The sequence below is a fragment of the Cnephaeus nilssonii genome (genome assembly GCF_951640355.1).
Source record: "Cnephaeus nilssonii genome assembly, chromosome: 2".
Lineage (NCBI taxonomy): Eukaryota > Metazoa > Chordata > Mammalia > Chiroptera > Vespertilionidae > Cnephaeus > Cnephaeus nilssonii.
Window position 1 is genome coordinate 51,490,289 of NC_137073.1, and position 22,660 is coordinate 51,512,948.

The 22,660-nt window shown below is 39.1% G+C and overlaps 1 protein-coding gene across 1 annotated transcript in view; it reads right to left on the reverse strand.

Annotated features, from left to right (window-relative positions):
- Positions 1-22,660, reverse strand: part of MAN2A1 (mannosidase alpha class 2A member 1) — a 158,989-nt gene that overhangs the window by 14,729 nt on the left and 121,600 nt on the right. Inside the window, exons 17-19 of the mRNA XM_079799328.1 lie at positions 13,732-13,865; positions 10,579-10,720; positions 7,479-7,612 (exon numbers count right to left, since the gene is read on the reverse strand). Of these exons, the coding sequence (XP_079655454.1) occupies positions 7,479-7,612; positions 10,579-10,720; positions 13,732-13,865 (410 nt within the window). The remainder of the gene's footprint in view (positions 1-7,478; positions 7,613-10,578; positions 10,721-13,731; positions 13,866-22,660) is intronic.

Below are 22,660 nucleotides of genomic sequence, written 5' to 3' on the forward strand. Positions count from 1 at the left end.
TCCCAAAATTGGAACAGTTACATATGTTATGTAACACTTATCACACATTTATATGATACATAATTATTCAGTATAATTTAAAAATACTTTGGTCTTTGCTATGGTATAGACTTGTTGACAAGCATTTCAGCATGTTCTAACATTACATAAGTCTGCCAGGACTGGAGACATACATATGGTAGATGACACACAATTCAATCAATGACTAAGCAGAACCATCACCAATGATGTGTAAGGTATAAAAGCAGACAAACACACTAAAAAGAGAAAATTTATGCAGAAAGGTCTTTTGTTCACCAGTGACATTGGAGGTAAATTTAAATTTGTATCTTATTTCTAAAATGGCTATTTCACTGATATATTCTGATGTTACATCCCTTTTTCAAATGAAAGGCTTGACTACTTATCTGTGTGAAAAGATAGGATTTATAGAAGATTCAGAGCTTAAAATTCAGAATGTCAGATTAGCATTGAACAGAGGGTGTTAGTGAAGAGTGACAAGCATCGTGTCTGTAGCAAACTGTAGATGTCATTACAATTTAGACCAGGGAGAGAGAAAAAAAGATTTTTAAAGGCAGCAGAGAGACACACAATATTAAGATACTGACAAAAAATATGAGGTCTGAAAGAGTTGTAAAAAATGTATCCATTCCACATTTTTTAAGGAAAGATTAAATAAAGCATATAAAATATTATTCTCCAACAATATTGAAATTTAATGCAGCTTGTAAAATAATATGAACAGAGAAGGAACATTTTCAATAAGACACTTTAAATGTGGTCCAAGATCAAAGAACTCCACAATGTAGGTCAGGATTGCTGACAAAATCACCTTTGAGTAATAGAGATAAAAGATTCTGACAGAAAGGAAAACACCTGCCTTATCAGATTCAGGAGGCATTAAGTTCATTTTAGGTCAAGAAACATTCAGAAAAAGCTCTCTGACTTTGTTCTATGCACTTTGAAAAATCCCTGGACACCATGGTGAGAAGATGCGGGACTTCTTGATGGATTATCTGTACACACAGTAATGTGCATATTTACCGTTCCTTTGGTGTGCACATTAACACCAAATCAGTTCACCTAACCCTCAGTGTTTCCCCCTCAAATTGATCATACACAGGAATGGCTTGGGGAGCTTTTAAAAAGCATAGATCCCCAGGCAGGTTTGGGGCCTGGAAAGGTGAAGCTTAATGCCACCCCTTTCCAGGTGAATCTCATCTAGTCAGACCCACACTGCTCTGTGGACCTGTGCGGAGAACTGCCACCCCAGACAGACACCCTTACAACTTTCTAGAAGAAATAGAATGCCATTTGGAACCAAAAGAATAAGCCTCACCTTTTAAACTGGTTTTGGATTAAAAAAACAGGATTCAGACTCAAAAACATGTTCATAAAAAATCTCGTCAAAGAAACAGTGTCATGAATTTAAGTACTCTGAAAATTCAAGAACTGTACCATTTATAGTCCTAAGCAAGATAAGGCAGTAGAGTTTAGAGAAGTGAGGGAGTTCAGTGCCATAAGAGCACCATGGACAATGACACAGAAGGCACCACCACCACACACTCTGTAACATATTCACAATGACAGGGGGCTCACAAAGATATTTAACTGTTGAACTACCACTATTTGGATTCATTTCCTAGACAGGCAATCTTTTCACAGTAATGCTTATAATAAACCCAAAGTTTATAAAACATGTTCAAGTGTTTGTGCTATAAATGAATTCCTCAGCCTTATATGTAGTAACTAACACACTATTATAAACATTACTAGGGGCCCAGTGCACGAATTTGTGCACCTTGAAAGGACCTGTGGGCTGCGAGGCTGCGGTAGGCACATGGGCGGGTCTTGGCCCATCCTCCGCACCCCGCCCAGCCACTCCCACCATGGCCCCTGGTCCAGTCTGCCAGCAGCCCCGCCCTCGCTGCCACCGCTCCCACATGCAGAGCGATTGGGGCCGGTGCCATCAGAGGGTGTGAGCAGTGGCTGCTGCCCCGATTGCCCCTCAGGAGCAGGGGGAGGTGGAGAAGCCCTCAAGGGTGACTGGGCCTGGCTGCTGCCACTCGCACCTGATGACGGCGTCGAGGGATTGGGACCGGTGCCCGGTGCTGGCAGCGGGTGATATCGCCAGGTGGGACTGCAGCATGCGGGAGCAAAGAGTTTTCAGTAACCACCAGAGCCTTGCCCCGATGACAGCGACCAGCACCCTACCTTGGTCTGGTGCCCCCCGCTCACCTGCTCCACCATCCCACCGCGGCCGACACACGCCATGTTCTGTGTGCGCCCTCTGGTGGTCAGCGCACGTCATAGCGACCGGTTGTTCGGCAGTTCGGTCTATTTGCATATTAGGGTTTTATATATATATATAGATATAGATTTGTTTTCTTGTTGGTTGGAAGGCTTCAGACTATACCAGTCTAATTTTCTCCTTACAACATGTGTGAAATTAAAATAGTTTTTAGCACATTCTGATCCAAACCACACCAAGCTGAGATCGTCTCCACTGGGTTCTAGCTCTTATTTCCTAAGCCAAACTTCTTGTCAGGCTCCTCAGTGCCTTTCATTAAGCCCACTCGTGTTACCTGATCCCTAAACACCAAAGGTTTCCATTCCACTTACGTCCAAACTTGCTAAGTTATATATGATAGTGAGAGATTGTTTTTTAGTCGCCTTTGATTATTCAGTATGACCTGACAGTGAGAACTTCATAATGTTTGTTGAACTTCATTTATTAATTTAGTAAGCAAATGCAGTATAAATAAATCAGAGAAAAATATTAGGGGGGAGGAAGTAAAAAGACAAAGTGAAAGAGAAGAATAAAAATATATGGAATCTAAAGATTTAGAGATAAGTATCATATAGCAGAGCTGAAGCTTGGTAGTTTGTGGGTCTAATTTGCCTATAGAAATGTTTTGGGAGGTCAGCATGGTATTCAAAAGTTATTTATTTTTCAGGCAACTCTCAATAATAGAAAAAAAAAATCCAGGAGATTTCACATTAAAATAGTCAAAAATGATAGTAACAAAAACTCCCCCAACACTATTAACTGTTTTTTTAACCCCAAACACAGGGACTTCAAGTCATACTGGGCTTCAGGTTCCCACGTGAAAACAATCAGTTGTGGCTTCCAGGTGGGTTATGTGTCATGTTCCCCACCGATCCGCTGGCTACCTAACTTAAGCCCTTGCTCTTAAACCTGACCAACCTCTCTCATGCCATCACTCTCCTGAGCCCTGTAAGTATTTGAGTTTTTCATCTGATCTCTCCTAACTCCCTTTCCTTATATGCAAAGAATTGATATCCAGAGGCAAAATGATACAACTGTAACCCTTGAACACCTTCAGTACTTCTAAGTCCAGCTCAATGCCCCCTTTACTATACCAGTTGCCAGCAGGAGCATGGTGGGAGTAAGGGTAAAATAAACAAATAAGACATGGTCAGTGCCAAAGAGACAATTCCCATGTTTCACTTCTGCTGACCATTGAGTATCATTACCATTGGAGTAACCCTGGATGACTGAATAGAAGTGAGTTCTGTTCGCCAGGGTTCCGCAGAGAGGACTGTTCCAGTCCTTATTCTCACCACCTCTCTGGAATTATCCCAATGAGGCTCCGAAAGGGTCAGACTTCCCATTAAAATGCCTTCCTGCCCAGACTGTCTCCCCACCTCAGTTTCTACCATCAATTTTTTAGAATTTAAGACCTGAGAAAATAAAAACACTTTTTAGAAAATTTATGTATATGTAACCTTTTTTTATCAAATGCCTTTTTAATCAATCTCACTAGAAATTAAAATGTATTTTCTCTTCTCTAGTTCATTTTTTATTTAAAAGAATCTATTGATTTAAGTCTAAGAACTTATAGCTGAGCAAAAGAAAAATTTAACCAACATAGGATTACAAAAACATTGGATCAAATTTAAATCAATTAGTCTCTAAGGAGTTTTGAATGGGAATAAACAAATTATTTAACTTCTAAGTGAAAGCTTTATAGGTCTGACATGAAAATTCTTATTGCCATAGTTAACAGTTTTGCAAGTTAGTGTCTATATAGAAAGAAAAATCATAAAAGCCAGAAACATTTTCAGGAGAAAAATACAATAGCTGCCAGTACTCCAACATATTTCCTATGCAGTTTTAGTCTTAAAACTAAGTTATTGTCAGTAATTGATTTAAACCTTGAGTTCCAAGAACCGGTATAAATCTTGACATCTAGAATGGATATTAAAATCTTTCCTGAAAAATTCTAGATATTGGAAGAATTATTTGCTTTAATTAAATGTTGATATTTCATTCAATGGACTAGGATTTTACTGATAGAATGCTTACCTAAGGCAGAGGCCCTGTGGGGCACATGAAAATGAAGTAGACAAGCTCCTGGAACCTAGTAGGGGGAGTAGAACATGCATACAGTGACAGGAAGTAAGCAGTAACTGTGATAAACACAGTGGCACAGTGTGCTGTCACAGCTCACTCATTCATACAATATACATTGGGTACTTCCTCTGCTAGGAACAGCCTAGAAGCAGAGAGAGACATAGCCTCTACTTTCAGGGAGTATACTGTCCAAAGGAAAAGAAAGACAACAATCCAACAATGACATACACACATGAAGGAGACATGCCCAGATCTGAGGGAGCATAGAAGGGGATTGGACCTGCTCAAGCAGAAGCAGTTGACAAAATGAGCTCTGATCTGAAATAGAACTAAGAGTCCCCTGGGCAAAGAGGATGAAAAACATGTACAAGGTGCTGTGGGGGTAGGGTGCATGGAAAGTACTTAGGACTGAAAGGAAACAAGTGGGCCCAGAGTTAGAAATAGCGAGAGTCACGCTAAATGAGGAAGGGGGTTAGGCAGGGCCCATACATGAGGGGCTCTGTAGGTCGTGGTAAGGTTTTGGCTTTTATACTGAGAGCAATGAAAAGACATCAGAGGGCTTCAGCAGTGGGGCAATGAGGTTAGCTTTTGATTTTTTGTTGTTTTTTAAATTAAATTTATTGGGGTGACATTGGTCAACATGATCATATAGGTTCCAGGTGTGGGTTTCTATGTCATAAGATCTGTATATTGCACCGTGTGCCCACCATCCAAAGTCAAATATTCTCCCATCACCATATATCAGGACCCTTCTCCCCAAACCTCCTTCCCTCTAGCAGCCACCACACTGCTGTTTGTGCTCATGAGTTTTAGCTTTGGTGTAGAAAGAAAATCTAAAAACAAAGACAAAAACACTATGCTTCCTAGATTAAGAAAACACAGCAGAAAGGAGAGCAGCGTGGATGCACAGGCTAGATCCAGGAAATGCATGATGTTAGTTGAGATTAGGGTGGTTGAAGTAAACAAGTTTATAGATTTGAAATATTTAGGCAATGAGATAGCCAAGCACTGGTGATCACTGTTGTGAGAAAGGGCTGGTGAGGGATAATGTCTGAGAGATGACTCCTAGGTGGCTGGCACTGGATGGAAGGTGGTGCTCATCACCAAGAGAGGGAACATTGAGAAGGGTCAGGTTTGAGAAGGGAGATCATGAGAGTGATTTTCGATATGTTGAGTTTCAGGTGCTGTTAGAAATGTAGAAAGAAATAATAGAAAACAACTAGACAGATGGAATATGTATTTGTGGGTTCCATCTGCCAGGGGTGGTCACCAAAGCCAGGCGAATAGGAGAGGTTGCAGAGGGAGAACATAAAAAGGAAAGGGAGGCCCTAACCAGTTTGGCTCAGTGGATAGAGTGTCGGCCGGGGGACTAAAGGGGCCTGGGTTCGATTCCAGTCTAGGGCATGTACCTTGGTTGCAGGCACATCCCCAGTAGGGGGTTGTGCAGGAGGCAGCTGATCGATGTTTCTCTCTCATCGATGTTTCTAACTCTCCATCCCTCTCCCTTTCTCTCTGTAAACAATTAATAAAATATCTTTAAAAAAAAAAAAGGAAAGGGAGGCCTGGGGCCAAGCCGTGAGAGCTCTGATTAGCCCTTGAGAACTAAAGAACTGTAAGAGCTATAGAGAAAGAACTGCCCCAGAGGAAGGAAACAAACCTACTGAGAGTGGTGCCATGGAAGCCCTGGCTGGACAGTGTTTTAAGAAGTGACAATGGTCAGTGTCCAATGATGCTGAAAGGTGAAGTAAGCGAACTGCATTATCTAGTGCAGTGTTCGGCAAACCGCAGCTCGCGAGCCACATGTGGCTCTTTGGCCCCTTGAGTGTTCTAACGCCACTTCTTCAAAATAGACTCGTCCAGGCCAAAAACTGACTTCTGCTTCTGGGCCACAAAGTTTCAATTGCACTGTATGTGCGCGCCTGCACGTGGTATTTTGTGGAAGAGCCACACTCAAGGGGCCAAAGAGCCGCATGTAGCTCGCGAGCCGCGGTTTGCCGACCACTGATCTAGTGCATCATCTAGATGCACTCTGCTATACCTAGTGACATTGGCAAGAGTGTATGATGGAGGCTAATGCCAGATTCAAATAAATTATTAGAAGAAAATGATAAAATAATCCTATCTTATAAACTCTGACTCAAGATGGTAGGGGAGATAGGAAATGAGATTTGGAAATGAGAATCTGAGTGAGGGCTGTTTTCTGTTTTAAGTTTTAATGGGAGAAAATAAAGTGTTTAAAAGCGAATAGAAAGGATTTCCTGTGAGGGGCAGGGGAAGGTAAGGAGGGAGAATACCTAGTAACAGGATCTTGAGGAGGGAGATTAAGTCAAGTTCCAAGGACAAACAGAGGCACTGGCCTAAGAAGAAAGGAAGGTAAATGTCTCTACTGTAACATGAGGACAGAAAAAAAGTGTGGGAGTTGATGCTTGGTATCTAGAATAGCGAGCATTGTCGAATGGCTCTCTATAAAGTATACATGGCTGAAATAGTAGAAACGATTTGAAATTGTGAGTGCAGAAAGAGAGAAAGAGGAGTAAAAAGACCATCTCAAGGGCCACTTGAGCTGGTAATTATTAATTTATGAAGGACTCTGAGGTACTTTATTGGCACTTGAAGAAGCATATTGTCAGTTTGGTTTATGTCCAACTGATCTTTGGCCAGACAAGGAATGTTGGACTTAGACTTCAAAGAATGAAAACTGAACAAGAAGACAGGCAAGAAAATCCATTTTCAATTGATGAGTTTAAGACTAAAGTAAGTACACTAGGTTTCAAATCCATTTTACTAATCAAATTTAATCTCCCAAATATGTTACTAAGCTCTATTCTTTAACACACACTTTCAAAATAATTTCAGGAAATTTCACCCAAACTGATTTCTTAACCTTACTTTATATCTACATAATAAGAAAAAAATTAAAATGACGTAAATGCAAATCTTACATTATATGTGTGTATGTGTATAAAACTGAAATTCTCTTTCTTGTGAATATAGGCTAAATCTATTTTAAACATATCACTATATTGAAAATTGTAAAAAATAAAAAAGTGGAAAGTCACAATTTCAAATTGTGGATAACATGTTATTTTTTTTTTCCTACCATATTCACAACAGTTCTTTTTTCTAGTAGTATTCGAAATAAATTAGCTGTAATCTTGTTGTCATGGACACCTTGCTCAAGCCCACGATTATCATCTTGCATGAGTCTCCGATCCATGATAACTTCAATCTGACCTACGAAAAAAACAAACAAAAAAATTGGCCAGGGTTATTTAATACAAACATCCAATGAGGAACATGTTAAGTTCAGGCACAGTCTTGATTCAAGTTTCTTCTTTAGTAAAGGAGACAAATTTATACAACTTTTTCTCAGTAATGGCTTAAGGTAGCCAATATAAAAACATGATTATATTTCTACTTTTATTCATTGACTAGAGGCCCGGTGCACGAAATTCGTGCACTCGGGGATCCCTCAGCCTGGCCTGCGCCCTCTTGCAGTCCGGGAGTCCTTGGGGGATGTCCAACTGATGGCTTAGGCTGGCTCCTGTTGGACATCTGGCAGTCGGACATCCTTAGCGCTGCTGTGGAGGCAGGAGAGGCTCCTGCCACCGCTGCTGCACTTGCCAGCCCTGAGCCCGGCTCAGGGCCTCTGGCTGAGTGGTGCTCCCTCTGTGGGAGCGCACTGACCACCAGGGGGCAGCTCCTGCATTGAGTGTCTGCTCCCTAGTGGTCAGTGCGTGTCATAGCGACCGGTCGTTCCACCGTTCGGTCGATTTGCATATTAGCCTTTTATTATATAGGATGTCTAGTAAAATCTGATAAGAAATTTAAAAACAGATAAAAATTAAAACTTTTAAATAAGTATTAATCTAAAATTCAAAAATTAAAGAGTAAATTAAGCCTTCAAAATTTTTGGTGTCACCATCTGGAATTTAAAAATGATTATGAGGCTCATTTCAAAATGCACAGCACACAGGGAGTAATAAAACAAATACAGATGGGTAGGATCTAACTAGGACTTGAAATATTTAGGTTACTTGATATGTGTTGATCCCTGAAGAAGCCCTGGGATTTGGTAACTCCTACCATGAACCCCCTTCCCTCCGAGATTATGTTAGCAGCTTCTCCACTGTCCTATCTCCTCTAGCTCCAAGAGGGGTCACAGTGGTTCCTTCATTTGCTGTGAAATAATTTCACATCTCCTCTAATTTAAATTGTAAGCTAATGGTTAGGTTATGAGTATAAAAATTTAAAAAAAAAAGAAAAAGAAATAAATCCAGTCATATTATATATTTGAGATTATACTAAAAAAAAGAAAATACCCTAAAGTTTATTCATCCATTCATTCGCATATGTTACTTATTAAATGATCATTTAGCATAAAATAGCTGAATATACATAAAATATTTTAATAACTATTACTCTTACAGAGTCAAACCAACTCTTTCTTTCTTAGTTTGGGCATCCAGTAGATAAAATGACCAAATGTTTGGTTGTCACTCCTCCATATTTTAGAAGACAACTGTCTAGTCTAGAACCTTTCTTCAGGCACTGCGACTAATTGGCTCCATGCCTATGAGGATAGTTAGAGTTTGATCACTTCACACCCAAATTAGTATATCAATCTCTTGGCAATTACTAACTCTTCTCCCTGCCAGGAAATGTTAGTCCATATAATAAGTGACACTAATCTAAATAGTTTTCATGTCTGTAGCTATTCAAGCAGTAGGGTATCTGGGTGTCTATGGCAGGGGCAGAGGAGGGAAGTGAGAGAAGACTCATGGCTCATGATTGCTTGAGTCCTAATGACTCGACCCTGTTTAGAGCCCACCTTTGATAATTTAAGGCAGGTTTAAAAATGGATGGGTCAAGAGTCACATCTGGCACAAAGGTATCTTATGTTCTGATACTGGAAAAAATTACGTCAACATTTATAGATTGGGCATCTATATATATAAAAGGCTAATGTGCAAAGTGTCTCCTCAAGAGTTTGACTGGGAGACCGGGAGTTTGATTGCTCACTATGACGTGCACTGAACCACCAGGGGGTGGCGCGAAACATGACAGGCGACCAGCAATGGCAGCAGGGCACTGAGGGAGCAAGGGAAGGAGGAGGCAGGGAGGTGGGGAGGCGGGTGGCGAGGGAAGGAGGAGGAGGGGAACCTGATCCCTGATCGATGGCCAGGCCTAGGGACCCTACCCGTGCACGAATTTCGTGCACCGGGCCTCTAGTCTTCACATAAAATCCCAGATTTCTGGGCTCTTTAAAAACTGAAGCATTTGGCAACACTGGACCCCTTCCCCATAGAGACAATGTACTAGCACTATGCAGTGGCCGCCCCACTGCACATGGGGTTGCTCCAGGTTGCTCATGTCTCACCATCCAGACTGAATCCCTGACGTGAGGCCTTTATTATTTTTATAACTTCATGTCGTCTTTATGGGATGATTGCATGATTTTGTCTAGTACAGGCGACAAGAAAAACGAGAAGTAGTATTTTTTGTGTGTATGTGGAAGTACAGAATGTATGTATATGCCTAATATAAAAAGTGTCAAAGAATACGCCGGGCATCTGAACTCATTTATTTGCCTAGCTCCTTAAGACACTTAGCAACTCTTTGCATGTAATGAAGGAAGAGCAACTGAAGACCTATAAATGATAAGCGTCTCAATAGGAACTTTTCAAAAATTAATCAGTATCTACTACTGTTTTCTTTCTCTATCTCATTCTCTCCTTTGGAATCATTAAAGTCATGTCTGTTACCTCTATATCCTTCTATCTGTATCATCTCTACTCCCTTCCTTTTTTTGGGTGGTGGTGCAAAAGAATGTGATTCAGAGGAGGACCTAAATTTGAACTGTAACCTCTCAGCTTTGGAACTGAGTAAGTTATCTATAGTTGGAGTTTCTACATCCAATTAATCACAACAGCCCATTCTGCAAACAATGGGCTATCAGGTGAGGTAAATTATCTTGAAAAACAATCAGTTTCACAGAAGTTTAGGTCCTTGTTCTTCACCTAAGATTGAGAAAATCCATCATTTTACGTTATTCTCACAAAACCCAAAATGAACTAATAGTCTAGTTCTCCAAAGAAACCTGGTAAGTGGAGATGATAATTAATACATGTGATTGGCAAAAAAGTCATACACTTGGAACTGAAACTTACAAGAGCAAAAAGAATCTAAACAATACATACCACTTTTCAAACTCGATACACCTAAAGACTGAGCAGAGAGCAGGGTCAAGCGGTGCTGGGTATCCTGGATATAAGCCATTGTGGTCATCGGATACACATTTGCTTGAAGAGGCAACTTGTTCATTGTCATTCTAGGTTGAATCTATAAGACCATACAATTATCTTTTTTTTTTTTAAATTGAGTGATATTTACATAGGAACTTTTAAAAATTAGTATTGACTACAGATGACCTTTCTTCCAAAGAGAAAAAGGAACAGCTTCCTTTCTTGTTCAAGGTTAGAGCTAATTTAAAACTTGAAACATTCTTCAAAACAATATAAAAAAAAAATCACAAGGATTTCAGAAAACAATTTTTAAGAGACTTAGAACTTGTCCAGATTTTTAAAATAGGCATTCCTATTTAAATTCAGAATAAATATCCTTAACAAAAGTCTTCTAGCTCTCCAATATTTGCATACAAATTATAAGGGTATTAAGTATTCATTTTTTATCTAAATCTAACATACTGCTTTTGTAATGAATGCTAAGCATAATAGCTCTTTATCCCCTTTCAAGAAATATCTTGTAATTCTTCTAAAATCAGTTTTAATAAGTATCCCAGACCTCCTCATCAAATCCTCTAACATATTACATTATAATAATCAAATGCATATTTATGGTTATAAACTATTCAATGCATACTCTTCTTGTTTAGTTTCATTGTAGATAGTTCCAAATTCTAATTTTTCTTGGTCTAGTATCTGAATGAGTGAAATATAACCCCAACTTTAGTTTCTGAGAGAGACTGACAGTGCACTAAACCAGTCTGGGGCAAGGAGACTCACTCAAACATCAGGAGGAGACATCAAACAGAGACTCTGTTATTGGGAAACTTATTCACACCACACAAAAAATGTCATCTCTTCTTTTAAACTCATAAAAATTTGACATGAAACTAAAGCAAAGAAGTTAACATAATAGTGAACATGTATTGAGAACCCATTAACGCCAGGCACAGTGCTGGGAACTTCACAGATAAAACCTTTAATCTCCACAACTCTGCAATGTATCTTTCAGTTTACTGGTTGTATTGAATAGTGCCTTCACAAATTCATGTTCACCCAGAACCTATGAATGTGATTTTATTTTGAAACAGGTTCCCTGTTGATATAATCAAGTTGTTCTGGATTAGGGTAGGTTCTAATCCATTGATTGGTATTCTTATAAAAAGAGGAAAATCAGGTCACAGAAGGACACGTACAGAAACACAAGGAGACAGCATGTGACAGTGAAGACACAGACTGAAGTGATGTGTTCACAAGGCAAAGTGTGCCAAGGGTGGCCTGAACCTACCAGAAGCTAGAAGAGGCCAGGAAGGCTATTTCCCTAGAGCATCTGGAGGGAGGTGGCCCCGCTGACACCTTGATTTAGCACTAGTGTCCCAAACTGTGAGGGAATAATTCCTGTTGTTTTAAGCATCCAGCTTGGGATAATTTTTATCACAGTCTCAAGAAATTCATAAACTAGTAGAGAAACTACTATAAAAAGGTAAAATAAAAAGCTAGCTCAAAAGAATTCTCCATTTCTCCTTTCCAATCCTGATCTTCCATTCCAAATAACTCATATACTTTTTAAAATATATACTTTTATTGATTTCAGAGAGGAAAGGAGAGGAAAAGAGAGATAGAAACATCAATGACAAGAGAGAATCACTGATCTGCTGCCTCCTGTACCCCGCCCCCCCCCCCCACCTGGGGACCGAGCCCACAACCAGGCAGGCATGTGTCCCAACTGGGAATTGAATCGTGACCTCCTGGTTCATAGATAGATGCTCAATCACTGAGCCACACCGGCCAGGCTAACTCATATACTTTTAATAAAAAGGACATTTAAAACTCACAACTGTGTGGCTGTTACTCTCATTCCCCAGCTGTAGGTCTAGATTTCTAGTCTTGCCCAAGTATCAGTCTTTCCAAAGGTTAAAAAAGAGCTTATTTTAAAAGCAGAAATATTTAGGTTATAGACTTAAAAATGATATTTTCCTATTTATTAAAATGCTCAATCTTTAAAAAGAAAATTTTTATTCATTCTTACTAAGTTTTTTTTTCATTCATGTATACACTCACACATACAAATAATTGCTTCTGAAGATTTTAAGAAAAGCCTTTCTTTTATATACAAAGAAAATGAATCACCATAAAGTAGGGGCTTCATTTGAAAACCAAACAGCTGTAGTAAAATTAACATGTTAATTCAAAATGTATGTTGCAATTTTTATGCTTTGGAAAAGGTTTAAATTTAACTTTTGCAGGAAATCGTAAAAGAGAAAATTATCACAATTCTGTCCACTCATTTGAATTGAAAATCAGACAAAGTAAAAGCATTTGTTGTGGAATTATTTCTATTCATAGCCAGAAATTTCTAAAATGTTAATGTCTCAAAAACATGCTAATGTTTTTAATAGTATTATTTCAAAGATATATGTCACACCCATTAACTCTGAGTACAGAGATTTAGGTAATGATAAAAAGTTTTATTAAATTAGAGAACTGACAATCTGAAAAATGTTATGAATCAATTTTCTCATTACTGTTTCAAAAAATTTTTGATTAAATACATATCTACTCACATTTCTAAGTAGATATGTTTGTATTCATATATCTATGTGCACATATGTATGTATATTAAGGTACACACCCTCCTCTCCAATAAAGAGAAGGGACAAGTCTTCCTGAAAGAAAACTTTCTTTTTTATTAGGTTATACATTTAAAAAATATATATAGAATAAGCTAAATGTGCATAGGCCAATTTCTTATGAGAAAAAAAATGTAATCCATCAATCCCTAATGTTTCCTTTATATTAGATAAATTCATATATACTTTGGCACCATGTTATTTAACATGCATAATTGTCACCAAATCTTCCTTTGAAAAAAAATAAATTCTTACAAATAGATGATTTACAAAATACTCTATCAGTTAGTTAGTTGTCGAAATTTTGGAAATCTAGTTAATAAAGAACCTACAAGTATCTGTTAAAAATGTTTTATTTCAAAAATAATTTGTGACCTTAAGCCTATTTGTGAAAGGATGCAATATTAACTGGCCATTACCATATATAAAAGTTACGCACGCACATAACCATTACTTAGACATTTTGAAGGAAAATTACCTGGTATCCATTTAGGTCTGTATAAAATCTATTTTGGCTGTTTAAGTTAGAAGAAATTTTCATTGCAATCTCACGGTTATATTCTTTTCGGATGTCCACAATATTGGAAACTTCCACAGACTGTCCTTCTATCCCTAAATTTAAAAGAATATACACAATATAAATTTATTGCCCACTATTTTTAAATATACTCTTCAGAACTCCTTCCAAAGTTGCATATATTTTCCTGTTTTTTATCTCCTATCTTTACCAACTCTCATATGCTAAACAGTGTCACAATTCACCTTTTCTTTTTTTAAATTATCGCATGGTAGATATCATTCATTCAGGGGCACATACAACTTAACAGAAAGATGAAGAGGTTGGTGGAGATAAATGCAGATGAAATATAACATGCAAATTATTCCCCAATGAGTTCTAGAGGGGAAAGAGGACATTAAATGAGAAAAGGTCAGCTCCATTCCAGGCCAGTCCACCTCTTGTCTGTACCACTGTCCCCCAATAGAGTCATTCGAGCCTACTTCTTCACCATTCTCTCCTCACATACTGAAAATTATGAGCGGTAAAATTTATACTCTGTTGGTTCAAGAGACAGTGTATTAGTGCCCATGATCATATCAAGGAAAAGAGACATGATTGATAGCTAAACTGATATTTCCATATTACTACTTTGGAGTATAATCTGGAGAACTCCCCAGAAGTTAAAGCAATTTTAATTGAGTTTGGTATCTTAGGACCCCTTGTTTTTGAGTGATTCATTGTGCCCTTTGTTATACAAAGCAGAGGACAGCTTGAAGAAGTCCCAGATGTGTCAGACTTCCTTTTTATTAAGCCTAAAGCGTTTACTAATTTCTATCATGCTGCCCTAACTGCTTGTCAGGTCCTCAGTGAAGCCTTGGGTCTATTTCAGAGATGCAGGGAGGAGTTATGAAGAAACACAACACTCTTAATACAGAACTCAGTGTGTGTAAGATATTACAGGATCTTCAAAGAATGAAAGTGATCAAAAGAAGAAAGACTGACCCTATCTTATTTCATACAGCTTAAGTTTTTTGAGATTCCAAGACACTTACTTGCCTGCAGTTGTTATTCATTATCTGCTTCTCCCTACTCCTCACACAATCTGCCCCTCTGCTGATAGCCAGTACTCATTAGACAAAGAGGGCTGTGTAAGAAAAAATGGGGAGGAAAAGAAGGGAGTAAGGAAGACTTTTTCTAGGAGCCAAGAAGAATCTCCAGAGCTTATAGAAGGTGACAGGGAATAGTGAACAAAAAGAATTTGAATCTGTGAGATTTGTAGAAAAGAATGAAATGCAGCTGGTCCAGGAATTACAGATTTACTAGAGGCCCAGTGCATGACTGAATCATGCACATGTAGGGTCCCCTACACGCTTTCGCTTTTCGCGGTGGAGCTGGGTGCCTGTCCGCTGGTGCACCAGGCCTTTCAGAAGCCTCCGGCTCGGCGGAGGCTTCTGTAAGGCCTGGTGCCGGAGCAGACAGGCACCCAGCTCCCCCACTTTTGATGGTCCGTGGCCGCTGAGGGGGGCTACCCTGCTGTTGAGAGGCGCAGGGGGCGGGCTGCCGTGGACACCTGGCTACCCTGCCATTGAGAGGCGCAGCTGGGTGTCCGCGGCAGGCCCCCTCAGCGGCCGCGGATCTGGCCGTTGAGAGGCGCAGGGGGCGGGAGTCCCACCCCCTGCGCCTCTCAACAGCAGGGTAGCCCCCCTCAGTGCAGCGGATCCGTGCCTCTCAATGGCCGGATAGGCCACCCCAAGTCCCGCCCCCCAGCCTCCCGCCGCCCAATCGTGGGCGTAGCGAAGTGATGGTAATTTACATGTTACTCTATTGTTAGATAGGATGTGAAAATAAACTGGAAATTATAAAGCATAAATAATGTGGTGAAAATCCTAAACGGGCTAAGGATTTTCAGAATGCTCACCGAAGTTCTTTTTTGGTAGATGCTGCTCTTCCAACTCAATAATCTCAGTGAGAGCTAACTTCAGTTCCTTACCATGATCATAAAGCTATTATGAGTATGGTCTACATGAGTGGGGGAAAGGAGTGCCTTTTCCCCCTGCTTTATGGACACAGTCTGAACCACTAACCTCTGCCAGTTAAATATACATATGTATTTCCTTCTGAGAATTACTAGAAGAACCTGCCAAGACAGCTGACCCAAATATATCTCCACTACTATTGGGAAGTTAAATAAAACAACATACAGTGATGATAGAATAACAGTATCTTCTTTGAACTCGGAAATGTATTACTGTAAATGCAAATTTCCTTTCAGTATGCTTAGATTAGCTATAATATTGTTCAAAAACCAAATGAATTGTATATTGAATTTTAAAAGGCAAGCTTCTATAAATGAACCAAAAATGCTCCAAACATAAAATGCAGCACCAGGGAGGACAGTACTCATGTAGCACTGGGGAAACAGAAGGTGGCAAGTAAACTCTATCTACTGGGCACATTTGTAGGGTTTTTAGCACTGCTTTATGTGTTCTCCTCTCTAGATTGGATATTCTCTCAGGGGTCAACAGAATACAAAAAATGAAATAAAGTCTTAACAAAGGAGAGTGTCATTAATTTCAAGTCATGTATCTCTGGAAAAATTTACAGAAAAAAATTAATAATTTCACATCACCTCTAGCAATAATAAATTATTTCTGTTGAGAAAAATCATCTTTCTCAAGCTCAGTATTATGTTCACATCCTGTTGTGGCAACAAGTCCTTAAAGCTCCTTTAAAGGAGCATCTATATCCATTCAAAATTCAGCAAGACATTAATTTAAATTCTATGCCTGAACAGACTTTTAAAATAAGATCAAACTTATTATATGTATACAAATAAACCAAAGAAAACCTGTCATAGTAATAAAAGCAAAGAGGTACCCCTGAGTTTTCAAAGGTAATTTATTATTATTTTTTTAAATATGTGTGAGGGAGAGGGTTGCCAACTTTTCTTATTGTGTCAAGAATTCCCTAAAGAGTACGTACCATGCCATTCCAAAAGCAGCTCAGAGGACTGAGGGGAGAACTCCCTGGGAAGCAGGGGTACAGACCCAGTGGTTCCAGTGGCCTTCTGGGTCTTTGCAGAATGTGGCAGCAAAAGGTATTTTAAGCAAAGTAGTTCTACCTGAGCATGAATGGCTAAGGCTTCAATCCTGGGAAAGGAAACGGTAACTACTTTATAAGAGTAGTCTATGGGGGTGACAGGAAGATGCCATTTCCAGGTTTGAAAAAAAAGTTCCCTTTTCCTGTTAATGCCTCACATTATGCCTTAGAGAAGAGAGAATGAAGATTGTTTATCCTTATTAACACAAGCAATGCCAAGTAAGAACAGAGTCAGTCCACGGGTGAACAGCTATAACGGAGATGCCAAAAGAATCTTTCCTCAACTTTTTTCCTCCCCACTAGAGCCTGCTGGCTTCTCACAAACACAGACTGTCCTACACACCATCTTTGCATTCCAGTTTTTAAGAAGGTTTTGGGCATGTGGTAGGTGCCGACTCACTTGTCATGCAGAAATTAGCTGACATGGGAAATGAAAAGAATGAAGTAGCTCTGTCCTGACCAAGAAAGATCTGATGAAAAAGACTAATGCAGTACTTGTAGAGTATGATAAACTTTATGCTGAAAACAGACAGAAACACGATATAGTAAAACCTCGATATAAGAGACTATTTCAGGCAAGGGCGTGTCTGTTAAAGCTGAAGTCCATTATATAATAAAGTAGGTTTTCCGAATACCTATGTTAAAAAATTGACAAATTAGTTAGTTTACATGTTTTTACTTATGTACACATGTTTGTGTAATAAAAATTAAGTATGTTTGAAAAGTTTAGCTTCACAGAAAAGTTTTTTACCTGTATTACTGTAATTTTAAATTTATACTGAATAGGTCTAGTAAATGCATGCATTCACCAGTCACCATGAGTAAACAAATGCACATGGCTGGGGCTAGGCTTAGAGTATGTGGAAACATCTATGGGCACGCGTTAAAAATGCTGCAGAAAGTCATGCCACACAACAATAGAAACCAATTACCTCTCGAGATGCAGTGTGATTATGTGTTAATAAAGTAGGTTTTTATTTACATAAATATTTATGTAATATTTATTTACGTCAGTGAAATTACCACAATGTTTTTTCCAACATATGGCCTACTCGCTAAAATTTGCTAAAAATAACAGTGAATTAATAAAACAACAAAAAAACTTGTTAATTTAATTATAAGCAAATCTTGATTAAAAGCATTTTAAAATTAACACGGTGTTAATTTTCACATATGATATATAGACTCGAAATTTTGTCCGTTAAATCCAAAGTCCATTAAATCAAGGTCTGCAAAATTGAGAGTTTACTATACTATATTTTTTACATGTATGTGTGTGTGTGAGAGAGAGAGAAAAGGGGGGAGAGAGAGAGAGAACACATGAAAGGATAGGTATTATCTCTCCTGAGCAGTGGACAGAGGCCAGGCACAGATTCCAGAGAAATTTTACCTTAGATCTGTAATGTGTAAAATTTTTGTCAAGCGTATCCTATATAATAAAGAGCTAATATACAAATTGACCCTCACGCCCTTGCAAAAGATGGTTGCCTTCATGTGGTCAAAGATGGCTGCCCCCATGTGGACACAAGATGGCCGCCACAAGTTGGCTGACAGGGGAGGGCAGTTGGGGGTGACCAGGCCTGCAGGGGAGGGCAGTTGGGGGTGACCAGGCCGGCAGGGGAGGGCATTTGGGGGGGCGACCAGGCCAGCAGGGGAAGGCAGTTGGGGCGATAGGGCCGGCAGGGGAGCAGTTAGGCATCGATCAGGCTGGCAGGGGAGTGGTTAGGGGGTGATCAGGCTGTCAGGCAGGCGAGCTGTTGGGAGCCAGCAGTCCTGGATTTTGAGAGGGATGTCCTACTGCCTGTGGGATCGGGCCTAAACCGGCAATAGGACATCCCCCAAGGGATCCCAGATTGGAGAGGGTGCAGGCTGGGCTGAGGGACACCCCCCCAGTGCACGAATTTCATGCACCAGGCCTCTAGTACATATATATTATTTGTATTTATATACATAAAAAATAATTCTGAAGCATTTTTAAAAGAATATTTTCTAAGAAGGAGGGGGCAAAAATGAACTAAGTAGATAAATGGTTGGGTCACGGTTAGGCTAGGCCCTATCATAGGGAACATGCTTTAGGGGGCAACAGCCTCAGGATCTTTGAGTTACTCTCAAAATGATCTTGGTCCCTTTAGAGACATCTCCTACTGGGTGGCTCAGGAAGGGGCAGACAGAAAAGAAAGACCATCACCTTCCTGACTTGGTTGCTTAGCAGCAGTCTTAAGGAAACCAAGAAGGGCATTCTGCTAGCAAAGAGAAAAACTGGAGGACAACTCGGATATACACCCTATATTTGAAAGAAGAGGTGGAGGAAACATCAGTGAGGGTGAAAATGACTTGGGAAGGGAATGCAGATGGAAAGTCTGAGGTGAGGGCTCTGCGCTGCAACTGATGGCCTTCGGAGAATCCTAGGTGTCATTTCCTCTGCACAATCTACTCTGTTAACTGTCACATTATTATAAAATCTACCTGAAGAGCCTAATTCAATGCACAACTGTAGAATCTCAGTTGATCCAACCCTCTCAACCTCTCCAGATCACCTTACTCTAGCAATTTAAAATACAAAGTACACTTACCAAGGAATATACCTGATAAATCAGACTCCATCTTCACTACACTCAAAGGGTTATAACAGTGAGAGGCAGCAGTTTGGAAAAAACACAGAGCAAAAGAGCGTCACTCATACTCAAGCAAGAATCAAATACTATTTTAGTGGCACTAAAACTGTAATTGGGACAACTCATTAGATCAAGATGGAATTATAACAGCAAGTGGCCCACACCCATCTAAGAAAATGAAAAGTAATGATGAAAAACAACTGTAAGAGAGGTGTTTGAATCTTCAAACAAAAGTTCAGCAGGAATTTCACATTAAGATATAAAATAAGTCCTTAGAAAAAACAACTAAGATTGAAAACAAGGTCTTTAGTAAGTGTTCTTAAAATGTGGGCTCTTGGGTCTGGATAGAGTGGCTCAGTTGGCTGAGCATCACCCTGTGCACTGAAGAGTTGCCCGTTTAATTCCTGGTCAGCACACATGTTTGGATTTGGGTTTAATCCCCAGATGGGGCATGTGCAGGAGGCAGCTGATCGATGTTTTCCTCTCTCTAATGTGTCTCTCTCTCACTCTTTCTCTCTTTTCCTCTCTCCTTTCCTTTCTCCCTCCTTTCCTCTCTCTAAACATGCCCTTGGGTGAGGATAAAAAAGAAATGTGGGCTCTTGGGAAAAATGGAACCTTGCTATCTATCTGTTTTCATAATCCCTTTTCTTCAAACCTGTGTCTGAACAGAGGTGACTGAGCCATCATAATTTTATAGCAGAAATAAGACAATAGGTAGCAAATAAATAGGTGCTCTAATTTTAAATATCCTCCCTTCAACTTTGAGAGAATATTGTTTTGTATTTAAATCACCAAAAATATAAAAATATTTTTCCCACTATGTATTTACTTTTGTGACAGTTTTGTGAACTTATCTAACTTAACTAGGAGTTGACACTTATGTTATTAATGCTTAGTTCAGCATATATACTTGAATAACAATTCTCACAAAAATGATAAATTAAGTAGGTCAACATAAAAATGTTTCTAAAAATCAAATATTATCGTGAATATATTTTAAAATATTGTACTCATATCTGAAAGTACCGAGAATAAAAATGGTAATAATTCCCACAATTAGATGACCTTTTTCTCCATGTTGACTTAGTCAACTTATTATCCATTATAAGATCTAATTTATCCTCTGAGGTACCTACTGATTTCCAAGTCTGTAAATATTCACATTGATTATTTCTCCACAAGTGAAAATTTCAACATCTGCTTTCATGAATACAAATTTTAGCAAATTTCATTCCAAGTCTCAAGTTTAAGAAAATTATGATCGATCAGTTTGTTTTATTTATAAAGCCCTGGATAAATAACCATCACTACTTACTGATCTATTTGCAATAGCTAGACACTAGTCAACATATTTTAAGCTTTTCATTTCAATAATTCTAACAATCATATAAAAGTAAGTGCATAATAGGAAAGGTATAGAATTTTCATCATACTTTTCAAATGTTAGTGAAAGGTTATAACAATTAGGTATGACATACTTGAAGGCCTAATAATTAAGAAATACACTACAAAACTGGGAAGCTACCTTTGTTTTTTCTAGTAAACACTGATTTTTAAGAAACAATGGGGTTTTTGGAAGCTCTGATTTAGAGGAAATATCTGCATTGGTTACATTTCTTTAAATTCAAGAGACAGGTCTAACTGAAGCCTTTTCTTGGGAGGTGAATAAAACAGCTCACAACCCCAGAGATTTCTATACCTTCCCCACAATCCAGGCTTGGGCTGGCCTAGGACAAGGGAGAGAATGCTGGAATAATCAGGATAGTATGTCCTCACACACTCTGACAGTCATTCTGAACTCGCCTACTTCCTGTTCTCCCAAACAAGGACCTTTCCAAGGTACTTTGTCAAGAAGCGTGGCTTCCATAAATTCCCACAAGATGATCTGTCTGAAATGGGCCTGCCAGGGAGGCATGGGTTCTTCCTTTTCTTGTTACCACACTTTCACTCACTTACAGAAAAAAAAAAAAAAAAAGGCAGCAATAGCATACCTCTCATCCACCTTAATTAACTCCAGTGAAGACTGAAAAAGACGTTTTGAAAAATATTGAAGTACAAAGAAAAACTAGGTGTCAACTTAAAAAATACATAATGACAGCCAAAACCGGTTTGGCTCAGTGGATAGAGCGTCGGCCTGTGGACTCAAGGGTCCCAGGTTCAATTCCGGTCAAGGGCATGTACCTTGGTTGCGGGCACATCCCCAGTAGGGGGTGTGCAAGAGGCAGCTGATCGATGTTTCTCTCTCATCGATGTTTCTAACTCTCTATCCCTCTCTCTTCCTCTCTGTAAAAAATCAATAAAATATATTTAAAACAAAACAAAACAAAAAAACAACAACAAAACAACAACAACAACAAAAAACACATAATGACAGAGTTCTTCAAATTCTTATAGGGACAAGGGAATTTCATCTAACCAACCCCACGTCAAGCTTCATGATAGTCTTCCTCCTTTTTGCCCATTCAAGTGACATTTCTCTAAGACCTAGCATCTTAACAATTGAATTTCTTATAAAAATCTTCCTCAACTCTCCCAACCCTCAATGATGACTCTCTTGTAACACTTGTTGTCTAACTCATCTGGTCACACATCCTCTTAGAGAGATACAACACTTAGTGAGTACCAAACTTTATGTTAACTCAGATATTCCTCCAACACTCCTATGAGGTAGACTTTGTTATTGTCAGAATAATGAAATCAAGGCTAGTCAATAATCTGTACAAGACCATACAGCTGGTAAGCATCCCCATGGGATGAGAACTGGAATTGAATTGCAGGTGGGCTGACTCCAGAGCCTGAAATATTAACCCTGTACTTCCCCGGGGTTTCCCTTCCCTGGGCCCTTCTGAGTTAGTACACATTTGTGGGGGATGCTATTTCCTTGCTAAGATGATGTGCCTTCAATGCAGCAGCTTCTGTCAAACAGCCCCCAAGATAACCTCTGAGTTCTGAATTTATGTAACTAGAAAGGGCTTCTAGTTCCTTAAAATAACCTTCTCTTTCATGCCTGTAGGGAATAATCAGATTCAACACATGGAACTTATTTCAATTTTTAAAAGTTCCAATTAACAGAAAAAAAATTCTTAGCAGTCAATTGCATGATATTCCAAAAATGTCTTAATTACCTAAGCCTACCTAGCCATAACTTACTGAATGCTTTTTACTCTTAAATCAAACTAAATATGGAATGTAGT